At 38.9% G+C, this 17,153-nt stretch overlaps 1 protein-coding gene across 2 annotated transcripts in view; it reads left to right on the forward strand.

Annotated features, from left to right (window-relative positions):
- PSMA8 (proteasome 20S subunit alpha 8) overlaps positions 1-17,153 on the forward strand; it is a 62,006-nt gene that overhangs the window by 35,844 nt on the left and 9,009 nt on the right. Inside the window, exons 4-7 of one of the 2 annotated variants that reach the window (XR_009604328.3) lie at positions 1,200-1,322; positions 9,215-9,334; positions 9,448-9,510; positions 13,089-13,255. Coding sequence is in view for 1 of the 2 variants with exons in the window: in XM_060613488.2 (XP_060469471.2) it covers positions 1,200-1,322; positions 9,215-9,334; positions 9,448-9,510; positions 13,089-13,181 (399 nt within the window). In the remaining variant the exon portion in view is untranslated. Of the gene's footprint in view, positions 1-1,199; positions 1,323-9,214; positions 9,335-9,447; positions 9,511-13,088; positions 13,546-17,153 lie in introns of those variants that run through there. The other variant, XM_060613488.2, reaches the window with a different exon arrangement.

The following is a 17,153-nucleotide window of genomic DNA, read 5'->3' on the forward strand; positions in this document are numbered from 1 at the left end:
TTGATTTTCTCAGCCGTTAAAAAGGTACCCATTAAAACACAAGATGTAGAGCATTGTATATACAAGGTTCCCAATTGTGGCTTTAGTTTTTCTTCTAGATATATAAAGGCTATACACAGAACATTTAATATACATTGTAAACCTGTAATAGTGGGGTTGCTACTGGGAAGGGGCCTGGGGCTGTGAGACAAAAGAGATCTTTTATGTACTCCTTTTGTACTTTTAAATTATTTTAACCCTGTGCAAGTACTACTTTTTCATTAAAGAAAAAAAAAACATGGTTGTTTAAGCAAATAAGAGGGTCTCTCCTCTGAGGTATATTTACAAAACATTTACTTCATACCTCTGTGTGAACTAGGAATATTAAGAAATACAGGAGAATAAAGACACAAACCCTGCTCATTAAGAGTTTATTTATATTTGTAGCACAACTATTTGCATTCAAAATTTGAAGTGGCTAATAAAAATATATAATAATAAAATGAAAAAAAGGTGTGGACTTGAGCTTTCTGTCAGGGCTGCCCTGTGCACGACTTCTAGGGGCACCAGTCTCAGAATTAGTGGGAATTCCACTCTCAGGAAGTTCCTGGCACTAAAGTAAAAAGAAATACAATTGGCTTCCAGTGCCCTGTTGTCTGGGAAGGGAAAAAAAATGCTTTTTCTTCCAGAGAGATAAAGGTTTCCTTGTTTGGGAACTGAAAGAAATCTCTTAGTTGGGTTTTCTGTAGAGATAACTTAGTATAGAGTGAACAGAATATCCTTGGTAATAGTATCAAGTAAAAGTACTGATTATAATAGTGACAACTGTAGTATCTCTCAGAGTAAACCCCAAGGACTTCCTTCCAAAGCACAGCTCACTAAAATCAGCTTTACTAGGTGGGAACCAAAATGGCGTGACATATACAGTTCTCTGCTATATTAACAAGATTATAGTCTAGTTATGTTACCAAAAAGCATATAAAGCAATGAGAAAATAGTTTTAAGACCATATATAAGCACTCTTAATTATTTAATTTTACATACTGGATGCATTAATTTCATTAAAATTTCATCATGGATTGAAGTTACTCCAGAAGAAGTCAGAAAGAGGATCTTAAAGAAATACAGAATACTATTAGAATTTCTTAGTTGGTAAGTAATAGTGCTGTTCTTTGTATGGCCTCATAGCAAAAGTAGTTGAAAAACACTTTATTTTTCAGAAATATACACAAAGCAATGGGCGAAGACCTTTTGGCATTTCTGCCTTAATTGTAGGTTTTGATGATGATGGTATCCCAAGATTATATCAGACTGATCCCTCTGGTACTTACCATGCTTGGAAGGTAAGTCATGAATTTGTTAATATAGTTTAGAAGTTAAGTAAATGTATTCACAGTAAAGTTTTATCGTTTTCAGGGACATGACAAAAATTGTTGCATTAAAATATTTTTCTTAATTTTTTTAAGGTTTATTCATTTCTCAGAGAGAGAGCATGAGTGGGGGAGGGGCAGAGAGAGAGGGAGACACAGAATCTGAAACAGGCTCCAGGCTCTGAGCTGTCCGCACAGAGTCCGACTCTGGGCCTGAACTCACGGACCGCGAGATCATGACCTGAGCCGAAGTCGGACGCTTAACCAGGCGCCCCTTGTTGCATTAAAATACTGATGGTGGTACAAACTTTATGTAACCATTTAGCTAGTCAGCAACTACGATGGTTTTTGATGGATAGAGAAACACTTTGTTTTATTAATCACAAGGTCTTTTCCTTTTGAAAAGATGTGACAAACCTAAGTATATGTAAATGGCCAAATAAGAGATATATCCAGTTGCTGTTAACACACAATTGAATGAGCATTTAAGCCCCATAGTGAAGTATTTAATGCATCCTTTATTCGAGACTTAGAGTACCCCAAACTATGAATCGGTTTGGGGTACAATTTATATGGCAGTACATTACAATTTTCTCCACATAATTCTTGGAATATAGTTTGTTTTCTGGATAAGTTGTCATTCCTGTTTCAGTACCTAAATACTAACTTTGCTTAATGGTACATTCAAATCTAATACAAAAGTCCAGGGCCTAGGGAAACTAGTGACAGTTTCCAGAAATAAGTTTTTGTATATTCTCATATATAAATATAGAAGTACCCCATAAAATCTAAATAATTTTTTATATTATTAAAGTTTAAACACCCAAGCTTTAAATAATTTCATGAGGGCGCCTGGGTGGCTCAGTCAGTTAAGCATCTGATTCTTGATTTTGGCTCAGGTCATGATCTCATGGTTCATGAGATAGATTCCCACATTGGGCTCTGCACTGACAGGGAACCTGCTTGGGATTCTTTCTCTCCCTCTCTGCCCCTCCCCTGCTCACACACACTTGCACGCTCGCGCGCTCTCTCTCTCTCTCTCAAATAAATAAGCTTAAAAAAAAATTTCGTGAAGAGCTTATTTTACTGTTATTAAAAGTCAAATAGGGGACCTGGGTGGCTTAGTCGTTAAGTATCTGACTTCGGCTCAGGTCATGATCTCACAGTTCATGAGTTCAAGTCCCATATCAGGTGATCTCAAGCCCTGCTTCGGGTAAACACGAGCCCCATTTCAGGTGAGCCTCGCTTTTCTCTCTCTCTCTCTCTCTCTCTCTCTCTCTCCCCCATCCCCTCCCTCTCTCTCTCTGCCCCTCCTGGGATTCTCTCTCTCCGTTTCTCTGCCCTTTGCTCACTTGTGCACACACTCTCTCTAAAAAAAAAATAATAATTAAATTAAAATTAAATATAAAAATAAGAGCCAAATAAATTAATGGGGAAATATTACCTTGGTCTTTATGTTTGTATTAACTAAAGGAGTTTTTTGGGCTAATCACACTCATTCTGTTTTATAAACCAATTAACCAGGCCAGTAAAACAGTGGATTATATTCTTGCCACAAAGATCTGAATATTTGTGTAAGCTACACACCTTCTTTTAAGTTACCTGGACAAACTGATTGGTAATCAGAAACTGTGAATTTGCCTGCTGCAAATACCAGACTTTTTTCTGCCAATTTAAGAAATCTTTTACACGTACTAGATTTCTTATGTTTCCCAAATCTGTACTTTTAACAAGTTATTATAGCCTTTCTCAAAATATTTTGAAGTCTGCCATCTTCTGTTTGTATTAATTATTACATCATTACATTTCATTTCAATATCATAACATAATAGTTTCCAAGTTTACATAATTTTTCATTTTAATCTGTTTGCTCCCTAGGGCCATACAGAGAAACACTTTTATTGCAAAGTCAACTAGTTAGGAAAATTATGGACTTTTTTTTAATTTGGGGTATTTCATTTATCATTAGGTCTGAAACTATGCTTTGCCGTGGTGTCTGAAGAACATGTAGTAGAGGTGGAGGGTGTGAACAGTGTGTGCATACACCTGCACACATGTATACCCCATAACCATTTTACTGATTTCACACATTGTACTTTCTTGTAGGATTTTGGTTGAAATCAAATGCAACTTAAAAACATGATAACAAAAAAACATTTGGAAACTTTTTCATTTTACGTATTTGGTAAGTGAGACTCAGGAGTCAAGTGATTTTTTTAAAAAGCCACACCACTAGTTAATGACAAAACTGTCATTAGAACTTAGGGTCTTCTGCCTTATTAGTACAGTGTTCCTTCCACTACCTCATGCTTAGGCCAAGTGATTCTTTATGTGTGTTATATAAATTCTGATATCCAGTCTTGAAAGGTAGAATAAAATCTTCTGGCTTTATTTCTGTTTTGGGGAAACTATATATAGCACTTTAGCCATGAGATCAGGTGGGGTTTTTTTGTTTTTTTCATTTCTATGGTTTGTTTTTTACCAAGTAGCCTGATAAAGTGATACAATGGGCTGTTGAGGACATGGCTGTGGTACCATGTGGAGCCAACACTTTCACAGTGCTAGGATGTAGTTTTTTACAAGGCACAGAGAGAGGACGCATGAAATGAATTATGGAAATGGGAAGTTAAAAATATAAACTCTGGCCACCTGACCTGTTGCAGAAATGAGAACAGAAATAACTGTTCCCAGCACTTTGGTTGGTTTGTTGAGGTTCTTTATCTGGCATGTTAACACAGACTTTTGTTTTTTTAAGATTATGGTCCATTAGTGATCCTGCCTTAATGGATTATAGAGCCTTGAGTTAACTTTTTTCGCTTTATATGGGAATAATAAGAGAGATCTCCAGAAAATCCCTTGAGTACAAGACATCTCCCTGGTCCCATTGTATAATAGTAACTTTATTTCCCTTGATAATCAGAATCAATCATACCATCCTCACAGTAACCCATTATTTGCCTACTGGTTCAACGGCATGAGGAGTCCAAAATTGCCAAGTGGAAGTCTCAGCTTCTAGTTCAGTGAAATTATTGTTATATCCCCTAGTAGAACATTGCCTCTTCTCCCTCCCCTACCACGCTGCCAACTTGGGAACTAGGACCTTTAAACTGAAACAACCTGGGGCGCCTGGGTGGCTCAGTCGGTTAAGCAGCCGACTGTGGCTCAGGTCATGATCTCACACTCCGTGAGTTCGAACCCCGCGTCGGGCTCTGTGCTGACAGCTCGGAGCCTGGAGCCTGTTTCAGATTCTGTGCCTCCTTCTCTCTCTGACCCTCCCCTGTTCATGCTCTGTCTGTCTCTGTCTCAAAAATAAATAAACATTAAAAAAAATTTTTTTTTTAAATAAACTGAAACAACCTTAGAAGCAAAAATTTTATTAGTGGGATATCAGGGGTTTAATGAGACATCTATCCCTTGACTCCTAGATTTGTGGCTATGATCCTGTTTCCAGGCACACAAGAGGATCTTGTCGAACATAAACCTGGCTTCAGAAGATGCTGCCCGCCCCTCCACCCCCACCCCACACACACACCCCTGGTGCTATAACTGAGTCTTCAGTTGGCTATTCCCTATTTTTACTAGGCTGGCTTCTTTAGGATTACAGAACATAAGAGCAGTGAATCCTATGGGCACAAGTATATTCTCTCAGTTCCTCCTTGGTCACCAGCAGTGTTTTGTAGGATACCATCATGGTGAAGAAAACATTCAGGAAGTTCACAGAAGGTGAGGCATTTGTTACAGGGAAATAAAACTCCTATCCGGAGTAAGTTTCTCTTCCAATCAAGGCATATAGCTGCCCCTTCCATGACAGAAGAGTCTTAAGAAATCAGTTAGCTGTGTAGTTCTGGCAGTATCCAGATCAGTGGAAACACCCTTTTTGAAATATTTTTCTTCTTATGTTTTCATATTGCAGAAAATATTATTTTTACTTGGAGTAATGGGTTCTGGGGTTTGGCACATTACATTAAATTATATTAATCAGAAATCCTCCTGCAACCACATAGAATACTAGAATGGTCATTAACATGTTTTTAATGCATAGCTGAACTTACAAAAAGGACAAAATCCTAAGGGGCCAGAAATAAAGAAGAAATTGAGTACCAGAGCAATAATCCTGTGAGTTGAAGATACCTCTGTGCCAGGGATATTGTAGTGTAGGATTCCCAAAGATAATTCACTATCAAAAGTTACAAAGTAAAATATATAAAGAGTCCATCATTTAACAAATATTCCCTCTAGGGGTTCCTGGGGGGCTCAATCGGTTAAGTGTCTGACTGTTGATTTGGGCTCATAGTATGATCTCACAGTTCATGAGATCAAGCCCCACATTGGGCTCTACATTAACAATGCAAAACCTGCTTAGGATTGTCTCTCTCCCTCTCTCTCTGCCCCTCCATCACTCACATGCATGCTCACACTCTCTCAAAAAAAAAAAAAAAACAAAAAACTTAAAAAAATATTCCATCTATAAATATTTGAATTGCATATCAAATATTGTTCTAGGTTCTGGGGATACAGAGATAACAAAAATATGTACTGATGGTATACATGTAACATAAATCCTTTGGGGAAAAAGAACAGGTTGGGAGGAGAGGATGTGATTGGTAGGTAAGGTAGTCAGGGAAAGCACCTTTGAAAACGTGATATGTGAACAGAGGCCTGAAGAAAGTAAAGGAGCGAGCCAGGTAGTTATTTCTGTGGTATTCCAAACAGGAACCAATAAGGCAGCAGTATGTTCCATATCTGTGAGACATCAAGCTGTATGCAGAGCATATGACTGTGCTGTGGTGACTGCAGAAAGATAGTGATGAAGGATGAAGTAAGAAGCAGGAGGGGACTGATCTTACAGGGTCAAAAAGGCCATTGTAGGACTTGCATATTAAATAGGGCGATGTAGAGAGCCATTTGATTTTTTTGCATAATAGAATAACATGATCTGGCTTTTATATTTTTAAAGTATCTGTGTGGCTGCTGTATTGAAATAGACTGTATAGTAAGGTCGAAGCAGGCAAACAAGTTAGAAGGCTATGTCCAATAATAATCTAGGTTAGGGGCATTGGACCAGTGGAAGATGGGGAAGGAGCCAGCATAGTCTGTAAAGGAAGAGTACCCAGAGAGTGGCATCCTGGATCACAAGTGAAAACACCATTCCAAGAAGAGTTGATCAGCTGAGTCAGTGCCACTGAGTCAGATGAAAAGTGAAATGACTGGATTTGGCAATGGGCAGGCCATTGGTGACCTTGACAGGAACTTCTCATAGTGACGAGAGACTGATTAGAGTGGACTTAAAAGAAAGGGAGAAAGTTCCAAGAGTCATCAAGCTTTCATACATTCCGTATGAGACCACACAAAGGATAACATTGTTCTATTACTCATCAGCTAAGAAATTCTAACAGTAAATAAAGTATTGCTGCCAAAATGGCCTTATCAATATTTTTTCTGTATATCTTTAAGATATACCAAGATACATCTGCAAGGTATTGTTTTGGCTCTTAACAACAGGGATGTGATGATTCTTAACATATAAGGGTTTATTTTTCTCATATACTTAGAAGTTTGAGGATAGATGGTCACTGGTATTTGTCTCTTTTATTATCATAGTCTTTGCCTATGCTCTCAAAGTGGCTGCTAGATCTCCAGCCAACCTGTCTGCATTCCAGGTACCAAAGGTTTCTAGAAATTCCACCCATTTATTTCCACTTATCTATTCCTACTGGTAGCTGGGGCTAGGAAATCCTACTTTTCAGCAGGCACATTGCCTAGAGTTCTGTCACAAAGGAAGAATGGATATTGGCATTGGCTGCTAATGATCTTTGCTATAGAAATCATCATTAATCATTACAGGCAGGAAAAAATACTGCAAGACTATCAGAGTCTTCTGAAGTGGGCTGGGGGAGGGGTGGGCGAAGGGTTGGGAGAAAGGGTGGGGACTTGAGCATGGCAAGAAGATCTTAAGAAACCAGTCAAGTAGATAAGAATTAAAGAATTTTTATATTAGCAATTAGGAGAATTGGACAGGAAAGTCACCAGGAATTTATAAGGTGACCTTTAAGGGCTCAGTGAGATTTTTTGGATAAACCACTACCTTATGTTCTTCCTCTCATAGCAACACCTAGTTACCCCCCGAAAACTAGTAGCTAATAATACTCCAAAGTCATACCAGTCTTTACCTTTGATCTTAGTGAAATTTCAAAGCCACAAGATTCAATTTAAAATTTCACAACTATTTATTTTAGTCCTCTGAAATATAAAGGCATAGAAAAAGTTCTGTGAAATAAAAATAATCTTCTGCTAACAGGAACAATACACTGTCAGGCAGTACAAAAGGTAGGCTTTCATGCTCACTTCCTAAAATCTCTTTTGAGATCTCTTTCTTATAATCAAAACTAACCATAACCACTTAGAACTAAGACTTTCCCTCATTCACTGCCAGGATCCTTCATTGAAAGGATGGACTTTTCTGCTGGTTCCTCTCACTCTCTAAAATCATCAAAGCGAAGGGTCAGGTGGCAGCACAGTGTATAAAGTTCAGAGCTTGGACTGTCACTTCAAACTACTTGGTTTCAAAGCTCAGCTCTTCTACTTACCCGGTCTTCCGAGATCTTGGGTAAAATTACTTAAGGCACTGGTTCACAAATTGGGCTGATTTTGTACCCACTGAGAGACATTTGGCAATATCTAGAGGCCTGTTTGGTTGTCACAACTGGGGTGGGGGATGCTACTGGCATCTAGTGGGTAGAGGCTGCTACACATCCTACAATGCACAGGGCAGCGCCCAAGCAAAGAATTATCCAGCTCGAAATGTTAATAGTGCTGAGGATGAGAAAGCTCGTTTTGACATTTCCAACCTCCCATTTCTTCATTTGTGAATTGGGGTTAGTAATTATTTAATTGTTTTTGTGATGGTTGAATGAGAGAATCCATGCAAAATGCTCAGCATAGTGCCTGGCACGTAAGTGCTCTGTTAATATGAACTACTGTTATCATCCTCATTATCATCACTAATACTCGTCTAGATATTTATTTTTTTTATAATTTTTTTTTTTACAGTTTATTTATTTTTGAGACAGAGAGAGAGCATGAATGGGGGAGGGTCAGAGAGAGAGGGAGACACAGAATCCGAAACAGGCTCCAGGCTCTGAGCTGTCAGCACAGAGCCCGACGCGGGACTCGAACTCATGGACCACGAGATCATGACCTGAGCCGAAGTCGGACGCTTAACTGACTGAGCCACCCAGGCACCCCTCGTCTAGATATTTTGACTGAACGAAATATATATATTACGCGTGGCCATGCAGCCAGGGCAATTGTTCACCTCTTTCCTTCATCTGAAGAAAATTTCGAAGGAACAAAGAAAAATGGGGAATGGAACAGAAGAATCTTCTTTCATTTACAGAATCAAAGATAATGAATCAGTAATTAGGTGACCATTCTATTCTAGGTTCTAAGAAAATGGTACGCATGGTCCTATTCATATAAACAGTTTCTTCTTCATGCCAATGTCCTTTTTTCCTATTTTCTTTCTTCCTTTTGTACTGTATTACAAAGTTATACCTCCTTTCCTCTCTACCTCTTTTGGAATTTCAACTGTTTCAGTCTTTTCTGGTTATCAAGGAGTTGGAAGCCATTAAAGTAGTAGAAAGCATTGACCAGGACAAGACAGTGGTATGTTTGAAGATAAGTCATACCAACATTACAGATTATTCATGTAGTAACAAAATGAGCTGCTGAAATGTTAGCTAATTTTTCAAAACTACAATTTTCACGTAGTAATTACACTAAGAAATGTGGTAGTAAACTCTCCACTGAGTAACCATAAATTCATTCATACTGCAATGATATTAATAATTATCTTATTTTTCAAGGCAAATGCAATAGGCCGAAGTGCTAAAACTGTCCGAGAATTTCTAGAAAAGAATTACACAGAAGATGCTATAGCAAACGACAATGAAGCTATCAAATTAGCAATAAGAGCTTTGCTAGAAGTAAGTGATCTAATAAAGCATATTCAGGAAAACATGTTTTTTTCCCTTATCTATTTGCTTCAAAAAGTAAAATTTGCTGAAGTAATTCTACTATTGTGCTTATTCTACATTAGGTTGTCCAGTCTGGTGGAAAAAACATTGAACTTGCTATAATAAGAAGAAACCAGCCTTTGAAGGTAAGTCATTAACCAAAGAGGAAAAAACATATGTAGTATAAAGTAATTTGACAACGGTTGAATCTTGTCAAGATGTTGACGCCTGTGAATCTTCATTAAATGCCTGAAAACTCCATTAGCATCCACTGGCAACATGATGACTTCTCTTTTGTTTCTGTAGGCTAATGTTCACTAATTCGCATGTGCTTATTGTGAGCACTTACCTATCCCTGGTCCTTTGTGAAGACTTAGAGGTGCTGAGATCTGTATGTAGTCCTACCCCATTTAGTATGTATTCTTCGAGGCAGGAACCCCTACTGAGCCAGTCATGTATGGGGTTGGTATAGAACATTGCCTATGGATATTTATTCCCAGCACCATAAACAAGCACACCTCGAAGATGCTGAGGATTCAGTTCCAACCACCGCCATAAAGCCAGTATTGCAGGGCCACCTGGTTGGCTCAGTTGGTTGAGCATCTGACTGTTGATTTCAGCTCAGGTGGTGATGTCACAGTTGTGAGACTGAGCCTCGAGTCAGGCTCTGTGCCATGGACGTGGAGTCTGCTTGAGATTTTCTCTCTCCCTCAACCCTCCCCGACTCTTGCACGTACACACACATTCTCTAAAAAAAAAAAAAAGAGAAAGAAAGAAAAAAAAAGCCAATATTGCCACAAAACAAGTCAAATGAATTTTTTGGTTTCCCAATGCATGTAAAAGTTATATTTACACTATACTGTAGTCTCTTTAAGTGTGCATTTTGTCTAAAAAAAACAAAAACAATGTACCTAATTAAAAAATACAATGCTGCAGTGCCTGGGTGGCTCAGTTGGTTGAGCATCAGACTTCGGCTCAGGTCATGATCTCGCAGTTCATGAGTTCAAGCCCCGCATTGGGCTTGCTGCTGTCAGCATGGAGCCCACTTCAGATAGTCTGTTCCCTGCCTCCTGCCCCTCCCCTGCATGCTCTCTCTTTCAAAAATTGAATGTTAAAAAATTACAGTGCTAAAAAATGCGAGCCAATATTTGAGCTTTCAGTGAGTCATAATTTCTGATTACAGATCACCATAACAAATATAATAGTAATGAAAAAATTTGAAACCTGAGAACTACCAAAATGTGACACAGACACAAAGTGAGCAAATGCTGTTGGAGAAGTGGTGCCAATAAACTTGCTTGATGGAGGGTTGCCGCACACCTTCAATTTGTAAAAAATGCAGGTGTGTCTGGCTGGCTTGGTTGGTCGAGTATGTGACTCTTGATCTTGGGGTTGTGAATTTAAACCCCACGTTGGATGTAGAGCTTACTCAAAAGAAATTAAAACCCCAACAATTGATTAAAAATGTAGTATTTGCGATGCACAATAAAACAAGGTATTCTGTAGAAAGCAGTTATTCTTCCCGTCTTTTTACATCTTCTGAAAATCAAGATATGCTTCCAGCCAGTGTCATTCAGCTACCGTTAGTATAACTGTTGGCCCTCCAGGCTTCTAACGTAATGTTATCCTTCATTATGTCAGAAACCCTCTACTCCTCTTTCTACTGGTTTTTATCTATTGTCTCTCCTTTTCAGTTAGAAGTGCCTTGAGCCTCTGTGAGACATAAATTTTAATACCTGGTGTGACAACCTTTCTGTATTTCTTTGAGGCAAGTCTGTACCTTTTGTTAACCATTATGGGTTGAAACTGCAGAGGCACAAAATAAATTGTCCAGAGTATTGTGATGGAGGACTCACTGGCTAAAGAACATTTGAAATTCGGTTCACCACTGTTCCTTAGGTAGAACTGTACACGGTACGGTTTGCCAACTCTCTAGCCGAGAGTGTAAAAAGCACGTAAAGCATGGGAAGCCATATGAAAAGTATACTAAGAAGGATTATTTTACATATACTTTCTGTTTTGAAGGAAGTATTTCAAGGGGATACAGTATTAAAGTCAGCATTGGGTGGAGCAGTGGGCCTTTTGTTTTTTGAGTTGTGTTGTTGTCGTTTGTTCCGACATAACATTCGCACCTCGTACCGGTCAGCCAGAAGACGGGGAGGTGAGGATACGGCAGTGGCAAAGCTTCAGTGACTAAGAGAAATGGGGAAATGGGTGGAGGTCCTGCCCCTGCACGGCCCCCCAAAAATAACCACGGTGCTGAGATGGAGTGTAGAGATGGGAACTGGGCCGTGTTGTCATCCCTGCTGTCGAGGGTCTCAGGACAGATGCACCAACAGCACAAGGACACAAAAGCACTGAGGCCAGACTCGCCTCTCCAGCTCCATCGCGTACATGTCTACCCACAGGGATAGACACACCCAGGCGTGCATATATTTTTACTTAGGAGTGCTAGGATGGTATGCGCACTGGCAGCAAAGTTACACCGCCTCTCCACACGCTGTTTCACGATACGCTGTGTAACACAAAGGGCATGTGCTTTGGAATTGGATAGACCTGGGTTTAAGTTTAGAGTTACAGAGACCTAAGTTCCAACACACTGGTATATTTAGTAGTGTGACCTTGAGCGAGTTGCTCCCCTCTTTACTTTTCAATACAATAAAATTGATTTGTATAAAATAAAAGCTGTTTTTGCTTCACACTGTAGTGAGGGAGCTGTAAACACAGCAGTGTAAGTCACCTTCTCCCTGCCGCTTTGGCTCTTCTCGTGGCTGGTAAAACAGGCCAACCTATTAGAGAGTCAGACAGTGGAGTGGAGAGGAGTGGGGAGTTCGGCAATGAGTTACTTGCCCATAAACAGAATGAGTCTGCATTTAAATGTTTTCAGAGTTACAGTCATATATATGATATGTAATGCAATATAACATTCTGCCCTCCTTTCTTTTTTAACACAATGATAGTAGAAATGTCATGGAGTTAAGTTTTGTCCATATTTGTTATAAATATGTTGCTTATATACATATTATATATTTGCAGATATAAAGTTAAAGTTTAAATAGAAAATATAAATACGCATTTCAGGTGAGCACAAGCCCCACTTTGGGTGAGCTTGAGCTCCACTTTGGTTGACCGTGAGCCCTGTTGCGGGTTTAAACAAAAACAAAAAACACAGGCTCCATTTCAGGTGATCCCTGCCTCTCTCTCCCTCTCTGTCTCTCTCCCTCTCTGTCTCCCTCTCTCTCTGCCTCTCTCCCTCTCTCTTGCATCTCTCTCTGTCCCTCACTCACTTGCACTGCCTGTCTCAGAAAGAAAGAAAGAAAGAAAGAGAAAGAAAGAAAGAAAGAGAAAGAAAGAAAGAAAGAAAGAAAGAAAGAAAGAAAGAAAGAAACAGAAACAGAAAGAAAGAGTAAATATAAATATATAGGGGCACCTGCTGGGTGGGTCAAGTGGTTAAGCATCTGACCCTTGATTTTGGCTCAGGTTATGATCTCATGGTTTGTGAGTTCGAACTCCACATCAGGCTCTGCCTAACAGTTTGGAGCCTGCTTGAGATTCTCTTTCTCTCTCTCTGCCCCTCCCTCTCTCTCTCTTTCTCTCTCTCTCTCAAAAATAAATAAATACTTTAAAAAATAAGGTATAAATGTATAAAATATAATTTATATTGGAAATATTTAGAAATTACTGGTGTAATTGAAATTTGCTTTTAATTTTTTTTTCTTTTCAGATGTTTAGTGCCAAAGAAATTGAATTACAAGTAGCTGAAATAGAAAAGGAAAAGGAAGAAGCAGAGAAGAAAAAATCCAAGAAGACTACCTAATTCTTAGGATGAACATTAGGAGCCTTTAATGTTTTGTTTTACTCCTTGGAATTCTTAGTGAAGTTTTAAAGGAAGTAAGTTGGTTTGCAGCATTACATTGAATAGTTATATGCTGTTTTGAGAATGCCACATCTGTAGCTGTCTTCAGACTGTTACATAGACAGACTTAGTATGAAGATATTCTTTGAAAAGAAATTTCGGTAATTGTTGAAAGCAGTCATAATTCCATATAAGCCTGAGCCTTATTTATGCAAACCTAAGAAAAACACTTTAATTTTTAAAAATTAATAATTTGTTGATGTTTGAGTATTGACTATCAGGTAAAGAGATAGCTATTTCAAAATAAACTGAATACTGAGTCATACTTCACGAATGATAAAAACATCTTTGTGTTGGTAAATTGCCAAAATTTTGTCAGAGCCTTCTTCATTTTTAAACATTTTATCATATTTATTTTACCTTTGTCATTTTATAAGTTGCAGTACATTATTTTTTTCCACAGAACAAGTATTAAAGGCCTAATCTAGATAGGCAGTTAAAGTGTGGTAAGAGCTTATAAGAGCATCTGAATGAGGTACTATATATAGGAAAACAAGGAGAGAAATGGATACATATAAAATTCTTAGTTTCAGTTTTTCTTTTATCTTAGTGTCCAGTATGTTAGGTTTGTTACATGTTCCATCAGCTATCTGAGTGCTTACTATGTGCTTGGCCTTGAGCTAGGCTTATTAGGAGTAATAAAAAAATATAAAAAGTGATCCCTGTCCACAGAGGGCCCACAAAAAAATGTGCTTAATTCCTGTATGAGGTTATATTTTTGAAGACAAAGGATATTAATAGGCATAAAAACAATAGCCTATATATCTTACTATTTTAGAGCTTTGTCTTCTCTCTCTCTCTCTCTCTCTCTCTCTCTCTCTCTCGCTCTTAATTTTAGAGAGCATGTGAGCAGGGGAGAGGGTAAGGAGTAGGAAGACAGAGAATCTCCAGCAGGCTCCATTCTCAGTGCAGACCCCAACACAGGGTTGGGATTATAACCTAAGATAATGACCTGAGCCAAACCAAGTGTCAGACACTTAACCGACTGAGCCACCCAGGTACCCCCTTTTTCTTCTTTTTAATGTTCTTTTTGAAAATGGAGAGGAGAGAGGTTGAGTTTTTGCAGAGGAATGAAAAGCTCAGAATAGATGTTAACAGAAAAGAATCCGTTTGGGGGAACAACTGCCATAAGACGATCTAAGCCATGGGTGGTTGTAGTGCTCTGAAGCAAGGGAAAAAGAAAGCAGAGTCAGAATTTTCAGAGATATAGGCGTACCTGGGTGGCTCGGTTAGTTAGGCATCTGACTCTTGATCTCAGCTTAGGTCTTGATCTTGAGTTCAAGCCCTATGGGTGTGGAGCCTACTTTAAAAAATATATATACATAAGAGATACAAAGACACTGGGGCATCTGGGTAGCTCGGTTGGTTAAGCATCCAACTCTTGATTTTGGCTCAGGTGACGATCCCTGGGTTGTGGGATCTAGCCCTGTGTCAGGCTCTGCGCTGAAAATGGAGCCTGCTTAAATAAATAAAACAAAATTTAGATTTTTTTAAAAAAAGGGAGCAAGAGATAAAGACCTTAACAAGGCTACCTCACTGGTATTCATCTTGGGCCAAATTCCTGTGGCCTGCTGCTGATGCATTTCACTTCCTCAGAAGCACTGCAGGGCATTTTCTAAGGCAGAATGTACAATTTGTATTCTACTCTACTTCAGGCCACTCTTACTCTACTCTGACTTATGTCACTCTGACTGCCTTTCTGGTTTCATAGGAACCATGGAATTTTGCAGCTTCCTCTATTTGTCCTCTGTTTTGTTTTCGATACTATGATTCTTTGCTTTGAGTCATACTGTATACCTTTCTTCTTTAGAACTTAGAATCAAAGATAAGTATTTGTTCCCTGTCACTTCTGGCCCCTCTTAGCTTTCCAGAAGCAAAGATGCTTCCCAAGTGGAAGGCCTGCTAAATAAAATATTAGACTTTTGGAAAAAGAACCTCACCACTTTGAAAATCAGTGATCAGCTCTCTCTGGAGGTATCTCAACACACATGCACACCTAACATACAACGTAAAGGGCAGGATGTTCACATTACCCTGCTGTACTGCAGTGAGCCCATTATGAATTCTTAATACTCTTGATACATTATTTGATAATAAACATTTGACAAATATTGAGTGTTTTCAGTGGCAGACACTATTAGATGCTAGGGATATAGTGGTAAGGAGCAGACTCCCAATTTGTCCCCATTACTGTGTAATGAAAAGGTGGGTATTAAACCCAAATTGGGATTAACTCTGTGAAGCTCTGTGTCTGTTTTCCCTTCTAAACTAGAAGTCCTTCAGGAAGTTGGACTGGGATTTACATCTCTTTCATCTTTGTTTCCACAGGTTGCCTATCATTAAGACTTAATACTTGCTTGTTGGGCTGTGTTGACCTATGCAGATTGTTGCAAATATCAGAAATTGAGAGTGGGGAGAGGAATCATCTAATCTCTCACTTAGTGTAGAAGTCAGTTTCCTGATTTCTTTTGGCCCTTGTTGAACATCACAGTAATGGGAAGATATCACATGGTCAATGAATAGTGCAGGCAGGGCCCCTGAAAGTGGATTCCACCCCTGGTGAAATAAAAATGAGAGGACTTGAGGAAGAGAAGAATATATTGTTATGGCCCCGGAAAGCCTTCTAAGGGTGCAGTAATTTGAAGTCACATTCCCCAATCACTCATGCCTGATTGAACATTACCTTTGTGCTGGGTACCCGAGATGAACAAGATACGGTCCTTGTGTTGAAAAGGTCATAGTGCCAAATAGTTGAGCCCATTCTGACAAGTTATAGGAATAACGAAAAGTGTATTTCCCTTATAATCTGAGTTTAATATACAGCATTGCTTGCTGATGGTTCTGGAGTGACTTATTTAAATCTTTGCTAGTAAATGCCGCACACAACACCGGTTCTTTTAAAAGGGAAATGAGACCTATTTTGTGTGTTAAAATGAAGAAGGTGGTAATACCTCCCTGTCTCCCAATTTCAACTTCCGATCTGAGGACAGGACAGTCTATACTGCCAAATCCATCTGGCCATAAATAGATATAATGTTAATGACTCTTCTCTGAACCACTGCTGAGCTGTGTGGCTTCCATGCTTCCTATCTGGGAATAATAGGGATACATTATCCAAATGCTATGGTTATAATTCCACCACTTGTTTTTATTTTTAAGTTTTATTTATTTATTTTTTTAATTTTTTTTAACGTTTATTTATTTTTGAGACAGAGAGAGACAGAGCATGAACGGGGGAGGGGCAGAGAGAGAGGGAGACACAGAATCGGAAGCAAGCTCCAGGCTCTGAGCCATGAGCCCAGAGCCCGACGCGGGGCTCGAACTGACGGACCTTGAGATCATGACCTGAGCTGAAGTCAGACGCTTAACTGACTGAGCCACCCAGGTGCCCCACCCCTTGTTTTTACTTAAGGAGTACTCATACAGTATTTGTTACATACCAGACACTTTTGCGTTCTTTACAAACAACTCATTTAAGTGTCTTCACAACTGTCATGAGACACATGTAATTGATGTCCATAGTGCTGACCTTATAGTGCTTTGCCACCACAGCTGTCCATCAAAATGGACACCCACATCCCTCCCCCACAAAGCTGTTTCATGACAGGACTTATTTATTTATTTCACGGGCTGTATTCTTCCTGTAACAGGCATGAGGGTCTGATTATTTCTGGCTCATTTGCTTTGTTTGTTCTACTTTGGAAATCTGTTATTTTGGCCAAGTTTCACTGATACGCACAAAGTAATTTTTTTGTTTAACATGAGGTTTTAACCAAAACATACTCTTAACACGCTTGTTACTTAAAATAATCATTTTTACTTCTTTTACTAAGAGAAAATCCCCGATATGGAAGCGCTTTATGTTTTTTCTGC

Source organism: Panthera onca, chromosome D3 (assembly GCF_046562875.1).
Source record: "Panthera onca isolate mPanOnc1 chromosome D3, mPanOnc1 haplotype 2, whole genome shotgun sequence".
NCBI classification, from domain to species: Eukaryota; Metazoa; Chordata; class Mammalia; order Carnivora; family Felidae; genus Panthera; species Panthera onca.